A 20468-nucleotide genomic window follows, 5' to 3' on the forward strand; every position below is an offset into this window, starting at 1 on the left:
CCCTCTTGTTATCCTTTACAACTTCCTCTTCGAAAGGCCTTTTCTAATTGGAACGCAGTCTGTCCTCACTCTTCAAGCCACTTTAATTTCATATGTGGACAGCCAGGCCTCTTGTTTTGAGGAACTTTGTCACTGACTGCCCAAAACCTTGCTCAGGCCATTCCCCATGGCCCTTCCCCTCCAGACTGCTCCAGGAAGGTAGGAACACAGCTTTTCCATAGAGCATAAACTATGGAAAGCCCATGTTTGCTCCTACCCTCTAACTCATGTAGCACCTTCCCCTCATCCCCAAGCCCTCAAACCACAATGACCTGGCACTTCCCTCTCCCAACTGGACACATTCAGGAAGCAAAGAGTAATAACTGGATGCAAGAATGTAATGATGATATGAAAATGAACCATATTCCACCTCCAACCCCATCCTCAACTGGCCCTGCTTTTTAGAACCCCTGGCACAGGAAGAATTTAGTCCACTACAAACAGATTTGTTAGATTTTTAATAAGAACATGGAAATCCCAATCAGCCCTTCAACAAAATTAAAATACAGAAAGTGAAATTAAAAGTATTCTACAATAAATGACTTTTATTAAAAAAAAAAAGTAACTGTGAACATATAAACAAGCCTGCAGGGCACTACAGTACAGCTGGGAAAATAGATACATTTTTCAATGTACCTATGGGCCAATGAATTCCATCATTTTCAAATAAATTCTTAATAAAACTCCACTGAGTTGGAAAGTTTTGCTGAAAATATTTCTGGACAAAAACCCCCAAAAACAAAAAGCCTCGTGTAGGAAAGCAAACTTTCCTTCGCATTTGGAACTATAAGAGGAGTCCCAAGGGAACGCTGGTAATAGGTGGAAATGGATCCTGGAGTTGCCAGTGTGTGTATGCGTGAAATACACCACAGCTCAGACATCAGAAAGTTCTTTCTCAAGATGGCTGTTCCCTCAAGATAGGACTGAGATGGGAGGGGGAGAAACTAAAAGAACCCTAAAAAGCCAATTCTTTAAAATTCTGCTTTGGCTGATTTTTGTGCTATAATGGGCAGTTGATTTCTAAAAATCTTATTTCTTGAAAGAGTTTTATCGAAAGGAAGACTAAATGTAATGTGCCTTTCCTTATAACCCAGGAAAACAACTGTGGTATTTCAAAAGTTCTAAAAATATCTACTTTCATGAAATAGTAACTATTTCACTACAAACCTATTTTTCACTAAATACACACGTTTCCTAATCCTGGAGTCTCTTGGGAAAAGCAGTGGATTCTCCCTGGGTCCTTCAAGACTCCAGTGTTCATGGGAGAGATGGTGGGGAATGGCTTCACCCGGCTCCTGGATGGGCTGTGTCAGAGGTCGTGTGCAGACACCGTCAGGCTTCCACCAGGCGTGTTTAAGTAATCAGCCCCCACTTGTACCAGTTATGTGATTCCGCCTACCTCCAAACACATTCCCACTTAACTAGGCACAAGAGAAAAAGAAGGTGTGCCCACATTCCTGGTTTCCACAAATCTCAAATCACGAGAATATGCAGGAAAGCCCAGCGATTTCAGGCAATTCAGAGTCCCAAAAGGTCACAGAATGGGGATGTGGCACCCTTGACTTGGAGTCTGAAACTGTGTGTGTGAACTGTGCGACTTTCCTGTGTCAACCTTCAGTGTTGAGGCAGCATAGAAAAGAGTGGCTGGAGAGTTTGTAATACTGACCACACTGGCTCCAAGTGAAGGACCTCTGCTCCAGCAGAGAACCCTGACGTTCCCTGTATGTGTTGTGAGTGAAAGACCTGCTTCACAGGGGAGTTTGGAATTTCTCCATGCCTAAGACCTTGCCAGCTTGGATTCATGAGCCTTGAGGGTGCCAACAGCATCTTTCACTGCGTGATAAATGATGTTCTTCACCTGGAGAGAGCAATCAGCACAGTCAGTTCATGGCAGCCACAGACTGTGTTCCACAAATGAAAACGTATGTCCTACACCAACTAAAAGCCTGCTGATTAGTGAAGAAAGCCCTCAACCAGGACTTCGTGCTTCCCAAATCAATCCCAAAAGATGACTTACAATTCACTTAGGATATATAGTCTATATTCAAAAAAGAATGATTTCATCATTTGAAAGGCCATATAATCACCATCCTCTATGTGCTGGGCATTACTGCTAAGCTCTTTATGTGGACTTTCATTTAATCCTTACCATAATCCTATGAGGTAGATTCTATTATTATCCCCATTTTACAGATGAGAACTGAGGTTCCATGGTTAATACCTAAGGTCCTATAGATAATAAGAATGCACTAAAACAATAGTGGGCAGGTAGGATTTGGTGGGTATTTTTCCCCTTTGTGCTTATATATATTTTCTAATTTGTCAAAAAGGAACACATATAACATGTGAAGTAAAAGTTATTAAAATAAAGACAGTTTTAAACCAACATTGTGGATTATTTCTGAGGAGGCGGAATGGGAAAGAGTACATGGAGGCTTCAAAAACGTAGTTGTTGTATATGTATATATTGTATATGTGGTATGTATATGATGTTTTATTTCTTAAGCTGAGTGATGGGCACACAAGCCCCCTTTGCTTTTTCTCTATTACATTTTTTGTATTAATTCAACAAATATTTACTGAGTACCTACTATGTGCTAGGGAAAAGCAGTGAATAAAACAGTAAAATCCCTGGCTTCATGGAGCTTAAACAGCTTATATTCTAGTAGGGATAAAAACAAATATAAAATACATAGTATGTTAGATGGTGAAAAATACTACAGAAAAAAATAAAGCAGTGACAGAGGACTGGGAGGTGACATGTGACAAGTAGAGACCTAATGGAGGTGGGGTCTGAAATATGTATACCTGAATACTTGCATTATATCTATAATATCAATGTTATCTATTTATCAATGTGACTGTACTTTGTATAAGAACTTTATGGTCAAAATGTTTCATAATTTTGAAAAAGGAAGAGCAGAACAGTCAGGTTCAGGGTTAAAGGTGACTAAATCTGCCAGCAACCAAGAAAAATCTCCAACCTCATGGGTCACTGACCAAAAAAGACACACCTGAGCCACAGGCATGATGGAGGAAAACAGGTTACATGTGAGAGGCTGGAAGAACGCCTATTCGGATGCTTAAAGTTCTACCTGGGAAATCTTGCTTCCTTATTCTTTGTTTTTTGTTTTGTTTGTTTTTTTAAAGTTACTAAAGCATCCAACTATATTAACAATGAAATTCTGCCCTGAAAGTTCCAATCCATTTCTGAGCAGAGGAAAACCTAATCTGATTGTCCAGTTTAGATCTACAAAGGGGAAACAACTCTTAAGGACATGCATTAGTCCCTAGCAGGGCTTTAAGGAATTGAGTTTGCACAGAAATTTGCTGTGAGAAGCAGCTTCCGGGAAACAGGTTTAGAACACATTGCCACAGTGCTTTTCCCACCTGACTGGGGAAGTCAGTCTAGTCAGTTACTAACACTGAAATGCTGTATCTTCCAGGAGCAGAGAAATAGAAAATTTTCATGCTGGAAGTGATTAGGTTAAAAGATTAATATTCTCTAAAAGCAAACCTGAAGAGGACTGATTAAATACTTCCTGGAGGAAGGACTCCATACCCTAGACATGGGTCCCTTGATCATCTCTCTGCAGTTATACTGCCCACTTAATATCCTCAGAAAGCAGAATGTGCCTCCTGTGTATGTAGCCTAGTAGGAGATAAGAAGACAGGGTTGGGGTGGAGGAGGAGTTCTTTACCTGCAGTTTATCCTCATGGTTTGTATGAGTGTTAGACAGATGCCTGAATTCCTGAGTCAGGCGAAAACAGTGCTTTACGTGTTCTGGAGATACAAAGTCTTCTGCTACTTTTATGCAACTGTATAGATTGTGCACCTGGGAGAGGAAAAAGTACAGAGGCAAACATCAGGCACTAGAGAACCAATAACACGTGGAAACTGTCCATCATATAGTTTAAAAAAACACTTAGAATACTTATGATGTTCCATTTTTATAAAAACAACAAATGTAGAAAGATATAAGTATAAATTTATAAATGAAAACATTAGTATTTGCACAGAAAAGGATCTGGAAAAATATAAACCAAACTGTTAACAGTAGGCTACTTTCTGGGGAATGCAGGATGAAGGGAGTGAAAAGGGATATGGCATGGGTAGCTGAACTGAGACTCACCTTTTCTTTAAGTCTCCCTTATTTAAAAATCTTTAAATGAGCACTTAAAATTACATGGAAAAAAATTAAAAATCAAAAAATAAGTTGTACTTTAAGACTAATCAGCCTAACCCAGCCATTTATATCTATTGCCCGATTAGCAAGAAACTCAGTTATAAGGAAACTAGGAATTGTGGAGCCCCACCCCTAAGTTGGAACATACCTGGTGTGGGGCTCCAGCAGGTATGAAGACGGCATCTCCCAGGAACTGAACAATGGCCCAGCCTTGCACACCATATTCCTCATAGAGCCGCTTACGTAGGGTCTGGTCCAAGTACCAACTTTGGTCATGAATTGGATCATGATCAGGGGGATTCTCTTGGCCTTGCTCTTCTCCAACCTGATCATGAAACCATGATCAAAATCCAAAGATGGAAAAATCAATAAATACATAAAGATTATTAACAGGATAAATCTAACTTACAGTAACATCACTCGTGGGCCGAAGTGTCTACTTTATTCTATTCAATATCCTCTAAGTGTGTATTCAGCCCTATGGGGCATTTCGACAAAGGGCACAGGTCTTTAATACCAAGGGACTCCACATGAGAAACCCCAGGCAGGCTGTCTCAGCATCCCTAGACCGTTAATCTGCAAGCTGGGAGCCTACCCAGGGATATACCTTTCGGAGCAGCTCCCGGATCTTCTCTGCATCCTTGGCTGCATAGATGTGCCACAAAGCACCGGGTTTCTCCTTTCCATCATGAATCCTTTGCTTTGTCACCTCATCAGCATCTCCCTCGTCAATTGTCTTGAGTACTTCTGAAAAGAGCAAAATGACACTTTTCAATGTAACCAGCCATTTCAGTACCTCTGAGTGAAGCAAAAAGTCCAATTCAAACCAGTTTAGTCTCCACTATTCTCTATCTCTCTGGAATGATATAAGGTAGAATCAAAGAATCAAAACTCACATTGGTCTATGTTTCCTACACATGGGAAGAGCAACTCTAATTTTCCATACTTAATAGAGACTCAACATTTTTTGGAGGTACAATTTTCCTTTAAAACGTATTTCCTGATCAAATTGTGTAGCCATATCTTATGTTCAAATTTCATGTTATTTCCTGCTATAAGTAGAGGGACTGTATACTTTCTCAAGATCTCTTCAAACTCTAGGATTCTGTGGATTTAAGGCCATGAAGAGTAAAGCTTCTCTGGCAGGTTAAGAGGCTTGGCTTCTAATCCTAGTCTGTTATAATCCTTTAAACGACAGCCTAATGGAAAGATGTGCACATGTGTAGCATCAAAAGCAAATATGTGGCAGGAAATATACCAAAGCAATCGTACTGATTATCCCTGAACTTTGAGATTTTGAGTTTTCTTCTTTAAAATTTTATTTTCTATTGGGAGATTGGGATTGCCCTATATACATTACTAATAAGGAAAAAATATCAAATTGTACACTTTAAATATATGCAGTTTATTGTATGTCAATTATATCTCAATAAAAGTCCTTAAAAGATTTTTGTTTTCTAGAACTTCCATAATTAACACACATTAATTTTACACGGAGATGGCAGAGAGTGCAAATGCAGCAAAATATCACTTCTATGCTTCATCTCTGTGCAAATGACCTGGCTTTATCACCTATTACCCTGCAGTTGAACTAGCTGATGGACCAAGTAGGCCCATTTGCCCTTTCTTCTTTATTCCTCTTTGTGATGCTACACACTCAGTGTTTAAGGTGTCAAAGAGCAGCATTCCCAGAAAGAGAATAACTCTGGTCAAAGATACACAAGTACCACTCTTTTCTGTTACGATCACCCCTTTGTCTGGGCACCTACTATGCATCATGCCTGGTAGAGATTTAAGAAAAAGCCACTGGCTCTGCCTAAGGAGGAAGACACCCCATTTTACTCCCAAGGCTAAACCTCACCCTCCTGAAGTACTACTGGGTTCTAGAAATCATACCTTCATCATGAGCACCCTCCCCAATGGGGATCCCAACATACACCATCACATTAACTGCATCAGACACATCTAAGTGAAGATTTGTTGTGCCAACTCTTCTATCTTCTGCTGTTATCAAGCCTGAAGGTAAAAGGAAGATACACAAGGTGAAAGGGCAATATTCTATATGTATGTATGTATGTATTTTTATTTTTTGGCTGCCTCTCAAGGCTTGCAGGATCTTAGCTCCCTAATCAGGGACTGAACTTGTGCCCTTGGCAGTGAAAGCATGGAGTTCTAACCAATGAACTGCCAGGGAATTCCCAAAAGGGCAATATTCTGAAGAATCCATATAGACCCCACAAGTGAAAACATACTCGAAGATGTTCTTAAATGAGTAACACTGGGAGAATGACGTATATCTATTTATCAATAAATAATTCTCCTCATTTCTAGTGTTTTAAGACTGATTTCAAGCTCAGCTGGCACTATCATTAGCTTTGGCCATTGATCCAATTCCACCCCTCAAAATGATCTCTTCTTCAAAAGCAAAACAGACATGGGCATTATGGACATTCAAATGAAGGCTGACTTTCACAGTGATTTAGGACATTACTGTGACTTCACAAAGAGCTGGTTGGGTAGCATGGTATTCAGACTTCTTCACTTTTATCTTACTAAGTCTCTTAAAAGCTAAGAATCTTTGGCTGCACTGTGCAGCATGTGGGATCTTAGTTCCCCAACCAGGGATCAAACCCTCACCCCTTGAAATGCACGCACAGAGTCTTAACCACTGGACTGCCAGGGAAGTCCCTCAGATGGAATCTTCGAGAGGAAACTACTGTGTGTGTGTATATCCACATACACACACACACACACAATACTGGGCCCGTAGGGCTATTATACAAATCAGTGACAAAAGCAAACATATTCTAAACCATCCTGGATACTGTCAACTTCTTTAGCACCTGTCACTTTGCCTTCTATCATCTCTACACATGACCCTGACTACCGATCTCCCTCTGTAGGTGAAATGGAAACAATAGTGTCCAAAAAGGACAATTATGGCCTCTCCCTCATACCGTAGGCATTGTACATCTTGGGGCCCAGATCGGGCCTTACAAAGTAGCTGGGTAGCCTAGAGGCCAGATTGAGCCTGCCATCTCGTTTGGTATATTCTGGCAGAGGAAGGTTCTCCATCAGATCTTCAAACCTACAAAAGAGCATGAAAGATGACTCAGCTTGTTATAGGGGAAAAAGGAAAAGAGGTAGAGTTCACTTTTCTGTGATTACTTTGTGACAGCTTCAGCAAAGCACAAGTCTCTCAAGATGACTCACTGTAGTTCACTAACCTTGTTGGCATCATGTCCCGAAAATCTTCCCCAGGAGGCCAGTCCTTGAGTTTGAGCACCATTGGCTGCCCATCTTCTGACCTTAACCGCTCTGGAAGACAGAAAGCACTCCTACAAACATCTGCTGGGTTGACTGCTGCCTTACTCTTCAGTGACTAAAAGGTTTAGAAGACTAAACTCTTATTTTCAGACTTGTAAACCCCCATAATGGACTAGGTGGGATTTGTTTTCCTCAGCCACTGCTTTAGTAGTACATGATAAATTTTTCCATCGTAAAGTGAAAGTGCTCCACACATCCCATGTGATCATGTGTTTAAGTCCAGGTATGCTCTGGGAGCCATGTGATTGCCATGAGACCTACCTGGTTGGCACCAGGATGGAATGTTCCTCCCGTTAAGAGGATATAACTTGTTCATTAAGAGGATGTAATTTGTTATTTCAGGGGAAGGGCTGGGCATTATAGATGCTTACTTTCCAGTCTGCTTTTATTAAACCAGATATCAAAGCTACTCACTGCATATGATCTCAAAGCCATCCCAGAAATCCCGAACTTTCACGTCGGAAATTATAGCACAGTTCCTGCAGTTCACCAAGTCCACATCCTGGTCTCCAAATTCCTGGCTAAAGGCTTCTGGCTTCCAGAGTTCAGACTTGAGCTTTTTATGTACCCCTGAAACCAGCACTGGCTGTGGAAACACAAGTATCTCAATCAGAGCCATTTAGGAAATACTTAGCTCAGGCCTAAGGGACAGAATAGGAGGGTTTCCTGGGGACAACCTCTTCTTCTCCACAATGATTAATTATTCCCTCCCAGTTTCAGAATCTATGGATTTCAACATGTCAGCTACAGAAAACAAAAACACTTCTACTCTGTTATTACACTTGATTCTCACGGCGGGGTGGGGAGGGTGGCACATTCCAGAGAAATCACTTCTGTTGTCCTGGTATCTACCACTATTTTGAGGTGAGAGGATGAAAAGCTGACAAATGCAAACTCTGAGAATACTTCCTCACATCTCGAATGAGAAACCATCTAGACAATTCCATAACCTCCCCCTTCCTCATACCTGCTAATGTATAAAAATCAGGAAATGTTATCACACTATCACACAGACTTGTATGGTCTTGAAACATTTACCTAGAAAAGTACCACCCACTTCTACCCACTTTCGCCTCACCCCATGTCACACTTAAGGATTTACCTCTAAAGATGTCATTAATGCCAGATCACAACCTCACAGGAATTTCAACTGCCCTTTTAAGAACACAGAGCTATACAGCTGAGAAATAAAAAGATCCACAAGGTATTTTTAGGAATCTTCTGACTTTAAAAATCCAAGAAAACTCAAAATAGCAAGGCTGTCTACAACAAACTTAGTATATGTCTAAATCTCCTTGGCAAAATATCTCTCAGAGAGAACTGAAACTATCCTGGTAGCTCTGGAGGGCAGGCAGACAGCCAACCCTGGGATCTGCTTATTCTTGCTTACCTGGCCTTGCTTCCAACACTCCCGGAAGATCTTCCAATTGTTTTTGTTGCTGGGGTCATGGAGACATAGAAGTCTTCCATCACAGAGCCAGGAGTGAGAGGTATGGGGGTCCAGCACATTTAACCCCATCACCATCTCCTTCACTTCCTTTTGGGTATCAGTCAAGTTACAGGCCCGCTTTGCAGCATCTGAGGTTTTTTTATTTTCTACCACTGAAGCAATGATGTGGTCAAGGAAGTTGGGTAGGCTGGCCTTATTCTTCACTCCCTGCCAGACACAAATCCATCAGGTTAGTATGACTGAGGCACCATCAGTAGAATGTTCAAAAACAGTCTCACAGTTTTATTCACACGGAGTTCTGATCTACCTGATTAAATTTCATAAAAGTTATTGTAAAGTCTTTTGTAGTTGGGGGGGGGGGAGCCTATTAAGTCAATATCTTACATTTCCCTAGCCTTCATATTTTGCTTTATATTTATGAAACAAAAGTACAGAAAGATCCCGTCTACTGCAAGAGATTTGAGACCTAAGAGAATCTTTGGCATTCAGCCCTGTTTTAAGCATATGCACCTAGACTGCAAAGATCACAAAATGCTGTAACTGAATGAAAAAGACCATTTACTCTGAGGATTACACATTTTTTCTGGCCAGCATGCCCAGGGGATAAAATACTTCAATTAAGTAACTGAGGTGACTTATCAAGGCAGTGAATTTTTACCAGGAAGAGTACCCCAACAAGAATTTATTTGCTTTAGCTGGTGGGAAAGCTCAGGCCCAGAGATGAAAGTGGCATACCTAAGGGTCACAGAAGTGAAGGAAGGGGAGGGCTTTTGTAAACTTGGTAACACAATGTCTGAAGTATCACTTATCATTATCTCTATAGAATATATGTAATCATATAACATCCTGGGAAAATTTAAAAAGCAGAAGGAGGAACTGGGAGTTGGAGCAAGTACAAATAGAGTGCAAAGTAATTTTTTGGTCATTTATCCAAAAGAGAAACAAATAACCCACACTGTACAGGGATCAACCACCCACAGTTCATCAGATTCCAGTCATTAGTCATAAAACAGAATGAGAAACATGTTTGTGTACTTGTTTGAAATGATCTCTTAAATATATAAACTGAAAATAGAAAAGCAATGTATAAAAAAAATCTGTGTAAAAAGGGGGGAAAAGCTATTTATGTACTTTAATATCACTGAAAGGACATCATGAAGTAATGGTCACCTACAGAAAGGGAGGCAACAGTGGGAAGGAGACTTTTCACTATATCTTTTAAATTAAAATTTTGTACCTTTTGAATTTATTTGTTTAGTAAATGCTTACTAAATACCTATGTATCAAACATTGTGGCACTAGGGATATAGTGGTGAATAAAACAGACAGAAGTAGGGAATTTCTTGGTGGTCTAGTGGTTAGGACTCTGTGCTTCCACTGCTGGGTGCCCGGGTTCGATCCCTGGTTGGGAACTGAGATCCTGAAAGCCATGCAGCATGGCTGAGGAAAAAAAACAACAAAAAAACCAGAGAAAAATGCCTTTAAGTGGAGGTGAGACAGAAAATAAACACAGTAAGTCAGATGGCAATAAGTGCTATGGAAAAAATAAGTGCAGAGGAAACAGATATAAGTGGAGGATGGGAAAAGAATGGACTTTAAAAACAGTGACCTAAGAAGAAGGCATACTGAAGAGGTGACATTTCAGGAGGGAGAAGAGGAGGCTGATGATGAAGCAGGCCATGTGGTGACATGGGAAAGAGAGTTCTTGGTGGAGAAAAGGGCAGTGCAAAGGCTTTAAAGAGAGAGCATGCCTGCTGTTCAAGGAACAGCAAGAAGGTGGGTGTGGCCGGAGCAAAGTGGACAAGAGGGAGAGTGGTAGTTGAAGTCAAGGAAGTAAGGGGAAGACAGGGCTGAAACGTTATAGTCCACTTAAAGAACTCTGCTTTTATTATGAAATTGGAAGCCCTTGAAAGATTTTAGGCAGAGGTGATAATGATTTGACTTATATCTTAAAAGAATCACTCTAGCTGCTCTGTTGAAACTAGACTGTAGAGTGGAAAGGGAAGAAATAAAGAGGACCTGTAAGGAGTTTACTGCAAATATTCAGGCAAGAGAGGATGTTGATTCAGACTAGAGAGGAAGCAGCGGAGCTGATGAGAAATGGGTGCACTCTGAATACATTTTGATGATCAAACTGAAAGGATATGCTAACAGATTAGATACGAAATGTGAGAGGGGAGTCCCAGAAGACTCCAAGATTTTTGGCCAAGCAATTGGAAGCCACTTACCAGGAGAAGAAAAAAATAAAGGAGATGCAGGCTCACAGGCAGAAGATAAGGAATGTTTAGGTTTGAGGTGTCTATTAGATATCTAAGAGAATACAATATGAATGTACTGCCTACGTTAAAAAAAATTTAATGTCTGTTATTGTCAAGAAAATAAAGTGATTTCTGCTGATGACTGGAAAATTTCAATGTCTCAATTTCTACTGACTTCCTAACATGGCACAAAAGGTTTACTACTTAAAAGGATCTCAAACATTCCCAAAACTTAATATAAAGAAAGATCTTGTCAGCTGGACTGATAATGTGGAGGACACAAGTCACTCATATATCATCTAACCCAGTTATCAGATCTCTGATGGTTCTTCACGGAAAAGCACCAAAGGCAGAGCTGTAGAGAGGACACTTACTGATGAGGATGTAGAGAAGACCGGGGGGAAAGGTATGCCTGCATCCAAGGGGGTTTGAGGAAGCTTTCCGGGCCCGGAGTGGAGGAGGTCTCGAAGGCTAGAGCCTTCAGTTTTGTTGTTGGAGGCAGTAGGACCCAGTAGCAGACTGTTAAAAAGCTTTGGAGTCAACGGAGAGACCTTTGCAGTGGAGTTGAACGAGTCCAGCCCAAAGGGTGAATGAGACTCTTTATTGAGCACCGACCTCAGGGACCCTGCTTCTGTAAGAATATAACCAGGAGCAGCATTAGGCACATGGAATACCCAGCAGCAACTGACTCCTAAAAATCAGCCAAGTGGGAAAGAGGAAAGACTCTCCCCTCCCCAGCCCCCCCAAACTACGTACGGTTTGTCTGGGCCAAGCCTGATGAGCTATGACTATGGCAGGTCTCATGGCCAAGGAGAAGCTCTCCTACTTCTTCCTTTCTTTTCCAGATCTGGATTTCAAACTTCCTTTTGTTCCCATCCATCTTTCGTCTCCCTCACTTTCTAAGACAGTGTTTCTTCAAGTGGGTCTCCAGAATACTTGTATTGGAATCACCTGGAGTGCTTGTTGAAAATGGAGATTCTTGGTCTTACTCTAAGAGATTCTCACTTAATAGTTCTGGTGGGGCACAGAAATCTGCATTTTTAACGATTCCCCAGGTGATTCTTGTGCCCACTGGAAAATAAGTCTAGCCCTCCTGGCTAGTAATATTGGCTGAGTATCAGGGCCATCTGGGAGGCTTGTTAAAAACCTTATATATATCAATTCTGACTAAAGAGGTTTGGGGTAGAGCCTAGGCACGTGCCTTTTTTTAAAAAGCTCTATTTCTAGAAAGAAGTTGAAAGAGATTCCCTCATTTTATGTAACAGCCAGGGAAAACAAGTGGCATGTTTCAAAAATGTGGATGGTAATGTGTGAGTTTGAAGAATCCCAGAATAACTCAAGTGTTCCACCCACAGGCAAGGCAGAAGCTTATGTTAATCTCACCTTTTGTTTCTTCCTTAGCCTTCTGAGTTGCTAAATCCGCCAACCAGTGCAGGGCAGAGGAGGGTGGGGCTGTGTCAGGGCAAGGGGGCCTGATGGCTTTTAGCTCACTATTGCTATTTGATGCCGAACTGTCTGCTTTCAGAGGCTCGTCAGATCTGATGTCAGTACCGTCGGCTTTGGAAACATGGTCAGTCTCTGGTTGTGTTACCGATGCAGTTCCTCCTCCACCTGAGAAGGTGGTTTCATTTCCAGAAGAGGCACTAGGGTTTATGCTAGGAAGCTATAGCATAGAACACCAACATGGTTAAAGTGTTGTCCTTGTGTTGAAAAAATACAATGCAAATAGTAATGACTGCTGACACTACATAGGTCTGGGAAAGCAATTTGAAACTATCCCCATAAACTGCTATTTCATTCATTCATTAATTTAACATGTATTCATTCAGTCCTACAATGTGACAGAAACTGTGCTAGGTTCTATGGAAAGAGCAATGAACAAGACTTGAAAATAAAACAGGGTTTTGTTGGCATGCCTGAGACTCAAATTCTGCAATGGCAAATTTGTGATTAGAACTTGATCGCATAGAGCTGTTCTGAGGATTAAATGAGATAGCACTGATACGTGCAAAGAGCTCAGCATAGTGTCTGGCACACATAAATATTCAATAAAATGGTTATTATTCCATTATTGAATTTTCCAAATGATCTGCTCTACTATGTCAACTCTATTGAAAAAATATCTTGAGATCTCTCAGCATTAATCCCTGTACCTTTTCTTTTTTTTTTTTTTTGGGGGGTACACCAGGTTCAATCAACTGTTTTTATACACATATCCCCATATTCCCTCCCTTCCTTGACGCCCCCCCCTTGAGTCCCCCCCACCCTCCCTGCCCCAGTCCTCTAAGGCATCTTCCATCCTCAATCCCTGTACCTTTTATCGATCATGTGTAGCATTCTCGGAAAGCCCTCCAAATGTAAGAGGTGTGTGTATGGTGTTTTGTTTTTGTTTTTTGTTTTAATATCTTCTTATTCAAAATAGTCACCATCAAACCAGAATGACCTCCACCTCTGACAGAGCAATGAGAAAATCACTGCCTCTCTATGAAGGCTTAGGACTGCTTTCAGGGTAGAATGATACCAGATCAGTAGGCCAATATTCACATTTCTTTCCTCAATACTTAACATGACAAGGCAGGGATCATGCACACAGACAGGACTATATTCCTAGTGACCTTTTCTGTACTCTTCATCTATACAAGGAACCTGAAGTATAAATCTTGACAAGATGCAAAGAATTTCTTTGTGCTATTGCACTGGTTTTAAAGATGAATGAAGAGAAACTCATACCAGTCAGGGGGAATTTAAATCCCTTGAGTAACTTTTAGGGCTCTCTGTAGACAGGCTTCCCCATCCTCTTAATTCCCCAGGAATCTGACAGTAGCCTGGGACAACCGAGGTGAAAATGGGGCATTTCCTGGAACTTAAGTTTCTCTCAGTTGTACCTATACACATCACTTTACCTGTGACATCCCATTAGTGACAGCAGGTCTCAACACAGATTTGTTCTGCCGGCTAATACAAGGGCAGTTTGCTTTAATTCCCCACTTGCCCCGGGCAGCATGTACCATGTCTCCAATATTATAAAGAGCTGGAAAAAAGATAATAACAATTAACCTTAGAATACTTGTATGTGTCAGGTACTGTGCTAAAGATCTTATTTATATTATCTCCCTCAAGCCTTACCATGTTTCAATGAGGTAGTAGCTTGTACCCTCAATTTTTGATGATGATACTGAGACTCAGAGAACTTAGGTTATTTGCTTAAGTACATAAAGTGGGTAAATGAAACTACTAAGACTTTAACCCAGGTCTATCTAGCACTAAAGTTCTGTGCATGCTTAACCACTAAGGTACACTCCCTCCCTCCTCTGGTAAACATTAATAAGGTGTCCTTCAGCAGAAACTCTAGGGGTAGATTCCTTATTGTTCAAGCATATATAAACATTTTGACTTGTATACTTGAGATTTACTGTAAGTTATACCTAAAAAAAAAAAAAACCCAATATAAACTTTACACAAATATTTAACCAATGCTTAAATCAGCAGGGAGCAGGTATCTAACCACTGCACTTGGACAGCTCTTCTGCTTGGATGCACTGGGGTATAAAGATCCAGGGGGTGGATCCCCAAAGTGGAGGAGAATATAGGCAGGGGATTCACCAACTTCAATGTGTGTATGTTAATGGAAGTGTGGAAGCTGGAAACAGACTTTCTGGAGGAATCAATGAAGTAAGCTGCCATATGATCATTCATTCCTGCTGTTAAAACTGCCCTCTTCATGGATTCAAGAGTTTTGATTAGCTTCAGTTGGATTCTTATAAGCCTAAAACCAAAGGTCTTTCTGGAAGCCAGGGGACTGTTTTTTTCTTTCTTTTATTTTTTCGTTACCCTGCACGGCTTGCAGGATCTTAGTTCCCAGACGAGGGATTGAACCCGGGCCCTCAGCAGGGTGGGCACAGAGTCCTAACCACTGGACCGCCAGGGAATTCCCAGACAGACTTTTCTATTTTGGTCCTGCCAACCAGAGGAATGTAAAATGACACCTGAAAAGCAAACAACCCCTCCACCCAGAAAGGTGAGGCAAAGTGTGTACACTGGCTGCATACACTCTAACATTTCTGAAGATTCAAATTCTCAAAGAAATCTAGTGAGGCTTAAAAAGAGTCAAGCTGAGATAAAACCATTTTACTAAATTTTATGGTATGTAAATTATAGCTCAATTAAAAACATCTTTTTCCCCCACCAAATCTAAAAAAGGAATTCCTTTACCTGTGCCAGGGATGATCTGTGTGGGCATGAGATTCTCTGGTTCATGGGACTGCCCCTTTGCACACTTCAACCAGGAGAAAACCTCTTCATCACCCATCTCTTCTGTCTCTGAAACAGAAATGAAATGACTTATGAGGGTCACAGATGTATCTCTCTCAGTGAGACAGAGTTTCAGACTCTACAGGCCAATTTTCTCATGGGTCAAAGGAAATAACAGCTAACTTTGAAACATATTGCTTCACTGAGGTATAATTTACATAAAATTAATTCAACAATTTAAAGTGTACACTTCAGGGGCTTCCTAGGTTGCGCAGTGGTTAAGAATCCGCCTGCCAATGCAGGGGACACAGGTTTGATCCCTGCTCCAGGAAGATCGCACATGCCATGGAGCAACTAAGCCCATGTGCCACAACTATTGAGCTCACGTGCTGCAACTACCAAAGCCCACGCGCCTAGAGCCCGTGCTCCGCAACAAGAGAAGCCATGGCAATGAGGAGCCCGCACACCACAATGAAGAGTAGCCCCCACTCACCGTAACCAAAGAAAGCCCGTGCACAGCAAAAAAAGACCCAACACAGCCAATTAAATTAATTAATTAATTAAAAAAAATAAAGCGTACACTTCAATGAATTTTGACAAACATATATGGTTGTAAAAACAGTACTACATTCAGGATTTAGAACTTTTCTATCCCTTCCTAAAGTTCCCTTCAGACTTTTGCAGTCAATACCCTTTCCTCAACTCTTCGCCACAAAGGTTCAACTTTCTAACACTAAAGTGTTGTTTTTTCTTGAATTTCATATCACTGGAAATATACGGTATGTCATTTGTCATTTGTGTTAGGGTTCTTTTGTTTAGCACAGTGATTTTGAGATTCATCCACATTGTTGCATTTATCAGTAATTCATTCCTTCTTATGCCTGACTGCTGTTTCATACTATGGATGTACCATATTGTGTTTACCCATTCATCAGCTGGTGAATAGTTGGATCGTTTCCCATTATTGGCTATTATGAATAAAGTGCCACAAACATTCAAGTACAAGCCTTTGTGTGGGCATGTTTTCATTTCTCCTGTAAATACCTGTAAGTGGAATGCTAGTTTATGTCTAAATTTATAAAGAAATGGCTATACTGTTTTCCAAAGTGATGGTACCAAATTGCATTCCTACCAGCAATGTTTAATAAGTTTTAGTTGCTCTATATCCTTGACAGCACTTTGCATGCTTAGTTTTAAAAATTTTAGCCATCCTAGTGGGGACAGTGGTTTCTCATTATGGTTCTTTTATAAAATTAATTAATTAAATTTATTTATTTATTGGCTGCATTGAGGCTTTGTTGCTGTGAGCCAGCTTTGTGAGCCAGCTTTTTCTAGTTGCCCTGAGCGGGGGCTACTCTTCATTGCAGTGGGCAGGCTTCTCATTGTGCTGGCTTCTCTTATTGCCAAGCATGGGCTCTAGGCATGTGGGCTTCAGTAGCTGTGGCACACAGGCTCAATAGTTGTGGCTCCCAGGCTCTAGAGCACAGGCTCAGAAGTTGTGGCGCACGGGCTTAGTTGCTCCGCGGCATGTGGGATCTTCCCGGACCAGGGATCAAACCCATGTTCCCTGCACTGAAAAGCAGATTCTTAACCACTGTGCCACCACGCAAGTCCCTCTCATCATGGTTTTATTTTGCATTTTCCTAGTAGGTAATGATAGTTTTTTCCCATGTGTTTATTTTCTATTGATCTATCTTCTTTTTTTTAAATGGGCAGGTTTTGATGTTTTGTTTTGTTTTGTTTGCTGCATTGGGTCTTCATTGCTGTGTACAGGCTTTCTCTAGTTTTGGCGAGCGGAGGCTACTTTTTGTTGTGGTGTGTGAGCTTCTCAGTGTGGTGGCTTCTCTTGTTGCAGACTACTGCCTCCAGGCGCGCGGGCTTCAGTAGTTGTGGCACATGGGCTTAGCTGCTCCACAGCATGTGGGATCTTCCCTAACCAGGGATCGAACTTGTGTCCCTTCCATCTGCAGGCAGATTCTCAACTGCTGTACCACCAGGGAAGTCATCCCTTCCCCCACCCCCTGCCAATATCTAATTATTTATTTGGATGTGCCGGGTCTTAGTTGCAGCAGACAGGCTCCTTAGTTGTGGCATGCGAACTCTTAGTTGCAGCATGCATGTGGGATCTAGTTCCCTGATCAGGGATCAAACCCAGGCTTCCTGTGTTGGGAGCATGGAGTCTTAACCACTGCTCCATCAGGGAAGTCTCTTTCTTAACAAATTTTCTGTTTGAGGATTATTGTTGGATTTGTGGTATTACAGATTTTTAATCAAATCTGGAAAATTTTTGGCTTTATTTGTTCAAATTTTTTTTTGTCTCCGCCCTCCTGCCTTTTCTCTTTCTGGAACCCCACTTATAAGTTTGGGAGACTGCCTGATATATCCTGTAGTTCAACAAGGCACTCTTCAACTTATAAGTTTAAGTCTTTCTTCTCTCTGTGCTTAGCTGTTATAGTTTCTATTGCTATGTGTTCAAGCTCATTGTTCCTTCTGCAGTACCTACTCTGCCATCAATGCCACCTAGGTACTTCACTGGTGGTGTAGTCGTTAAGAATCTGCCTGCCAATGCAGGGGACACGGGCTCAAGCCCTGGTCCAGGAAGTTCCCACATGCTGCGGAGCAACTAAGCCTGTGTGCCACAAATGCTGAGCCTGTGCTCTAGAGCCCGAGAGCCACAACTATTGAGCCCATGTGTCACAACTACTGAAGCTCGCACTCCTAGAGCCCGTGCTCTGCAACAAGAGAAGCCACCACAATGAGAAGCCTGCACACCACAATGAAGAGTAGCCCCTGCTTGCTGCAACTAGAGAAAGCCTGTGTGCAGCAACAGACCTAATGCCACCAATACATAAATAAATAAATAAATTTATTAAAAAAAAAATAGAATCTGCCTGCCAATGCAGGGGACATGGATTCAATCCCTGGTCCTGGAAGATCCCATGTGCCATTGAGCAACTAAGCCCGTGTGCCACAATTACTGAGCCTGTGCTCTAGAACCCGTGAGCCACAATTACTGAGCTCACATGCTGCAACTACTGAAGTCTGAGCACCTAGAGCCTGTGCTCCACAACAAAGGAAGCCACCACAATGAGAAGCCCACGTACTGCAACAGAGTAGTCCCCACTCGCCACAACTAGAGGAAGCCCACACGTAGCAACGAAGACCCAACACAGCCAAAAAATAAATAGTAAAATAAAATAAAATAAAATCCATGTTTAAAAAAAAGGGACTTCCTTGATGGTCCAGTGGTAAAGAATCTGCCTTGCTATGCAGGGGATGCTGGTTCAATCCCTGGTCGGGAAACTAAGATCCCACATGCTGCATGGCAACTAAGTCCAAGTGCCGCAACTAGAGAGGGGGAAAAAAATCCCACCTAGTGTAACTTTTTTTTGGACATAGTTTTCATCTCAAGAAGTTTCATTTGAGTCTTTTACATGTCTTCTATTTTTCTCATCATGTCTTCCTTTATGTCCAAGCATATTTACAAGTTTTAAGGTTCTTTTACGATAATTCCATCACCACTGTCATTTCTGGATTTGTTCTACCAATTTTTTTTCCAGGTTATTGGTCATATTATTCTGCTTTTCTGTATAGCTGATCACTCTTCACTGAATGCAGAGACTTGTGAGTTTTAAGTTTCAGAGTACTGGATTTTGTTGTAATCCTTTAAGGAATGTTTGGGTTTAGTGTGGAATATAACTAAGTAACTTGCAGGTGAGTTTGGTCCTTCCAAGGCTTGCTTCACACTTCATTATGGCAGCTCCAGAGCAGCCTTTATTCTGGGCTACGTTAGTCCTACTGCTAAGGGTGTGACCCTTTTAGACTCTATCCAGTGTTTTTCCACTCTGGCTCATGGGAATACAAATTGTGAGTTCTGTATACTATTCAGTTGATTGCCTTGAGGAGAGTTTCATCTAATGCATATGCAGATCATTATATAATAAAAAATTTTTTTGAGATGATTTCTCTACAGAGCTCTAGTGTTCTGTGTAGCTCTAACCTCTTCAGTACACTACCTCACACTTCACAGACTCTGATCTCTGTCTCAACTTGTGAGATTGCCAAACTCTATTTTAGTTGCCTTTTCCTGTGGTATATAAGCTGGAAATTGCCTCCAAGCAGTAAACTGGGACAACTGTAGGATTCACCTTGTTTCTTCCCTTTTCTTAGGGAACACAGACTCAAGCTGCCTATTGTCCAATATCTGAAACTGTGGTTTCTTATATTTTGTCTGGTTTTCTTGTTGTTTATGACAGGAGGGCAATTTGTGCAGAAGTTTATCTTTCATGGGCAAAACTGGAAGATCATAACATGTAGAACCTAGTGGGTGTCAGGCCCTGTGTTAACCACTTTACAAAACATCATCTCATTTAATTCTCAAAACAATGCTGTAAGGGACATACTCATATTATCTTTGTTTTATAGACAAGGAAACTGAGGTTCTGAGGGGGTAAGTAACTAGCCCAAGATACTACATTTGGTATAACAAGAAGTGGAAGTAGGATTCAGATCCCAGTAGCCTAAGCTCTAAACCATAGTTACAATGGTTACACTGTATCTTAGAGGTGGGAAGAATGAGGAAGTCAAGGGCCAAGGAGGATTCTTGGTGGGTAATAAGATAAAGCAAAAACATGGGGCTTGCCTGGTGGCACAGTGGTTAAGAGTCCACCTGCCAATGCAGGGGACACAGGTTCAATCCCTGGGCCGGGAAGATCCCGCATGCTGTGGAGCAATTAAACCCATGCGCCACAACTACAGAGCCTGTGCTCTAGAGCCTGCAAGCTACCACTATTGAGCCCATGTGCCACAACTACTGAAGCCCTCAATCCTAGAGCCCGTGCTCCGCAATAAGAGAAGCCACTGCAATGAGAAGCCTGTGTACCACAATGAAGGGGTAGCCCCTGCTCGCCCCAAGTAGAGAAAGCCCATGTGCAGAAATGAAGACCCGACGCAGCC

General features: G+C 41.5%; 1 protein-coding gene across 2 annotated transcripts in view; it reads right to left on the bottom strand.

Annotated features, from left to right (window-relative positions):
* Positions 1 to 482: 482 nt before the first annotated feature.
* KDM3B (lysine demethylase 3B) overlaps positions 483 to 20468 on the bottom strand; it is a 56590-nt gene continuing 36604 nt past the window's right edge. For both annotated transcript variants that reach the window (XM_057734020.1, XM_057734019.1), the window contains 13 exons: positions 15474 to 15581; positions 14165 to 14292; positions 12645 to 12924; positions 11636 to 11892; positions 8944 to 9210; positions 7968 to 8139; positions 7454 to 7544; positions 7184 to 7314; positions 6123 to 6242; positions 4834 to 4973; positions 4375 to 4551; positions 3741 to 3875; positions 483 to 1897 (listed from right to left, as the gene is read on the bottom strand). In XM_057734020.1, coding sequence (XP_057590003.1) covers positions 1817 to 1897; positions 3741 to 3875; positions 4375 to 4551; positions 4834 to 4973; positions 6123 to 6242; positions 7184 to 7314; positions 7454 to 7544; positions 7968 to 8139; positions 8944 to 9210; positions 11636 to 11892; positions 12645 to 12924; positions 14165 to 14292; positions 15474 to 15581 — 2087 coding nt within the window. In that variant the 3' untranslated portion in view covers positions 483 to 1816. The remainder of the gene's footprint in view (positions 1898 to 3740; positions 3876 to 4374; positions 4552 to 4833; positions 4974 to 6122; positions 6243 to 7183; positions 7315 to 7453; positions 7545 to 7967; positions 8140 to 8943; positions 9211 to 11635; positions 11893 to 12644; positions 12925 to 14164; positions 14293 to 15473; positions 15582 to 20468) is intronic.

This window comes from Hippopotamus amphibius, chromosome 1, assembly GCF_030028045.1.
Source record: "Hippopotamus amphibius kiboko isolate mHipAmp2 chromosome 1, mHipAmp2.hap2, whole genome shotgun sequence".
Taxonomy (NCBI): Eukaryota; Metazoa; Chordata; class Mammalia; order Artiodactyla; family Hippopotamidae; genus Hippopotamus; species Hippopotamus amphibius.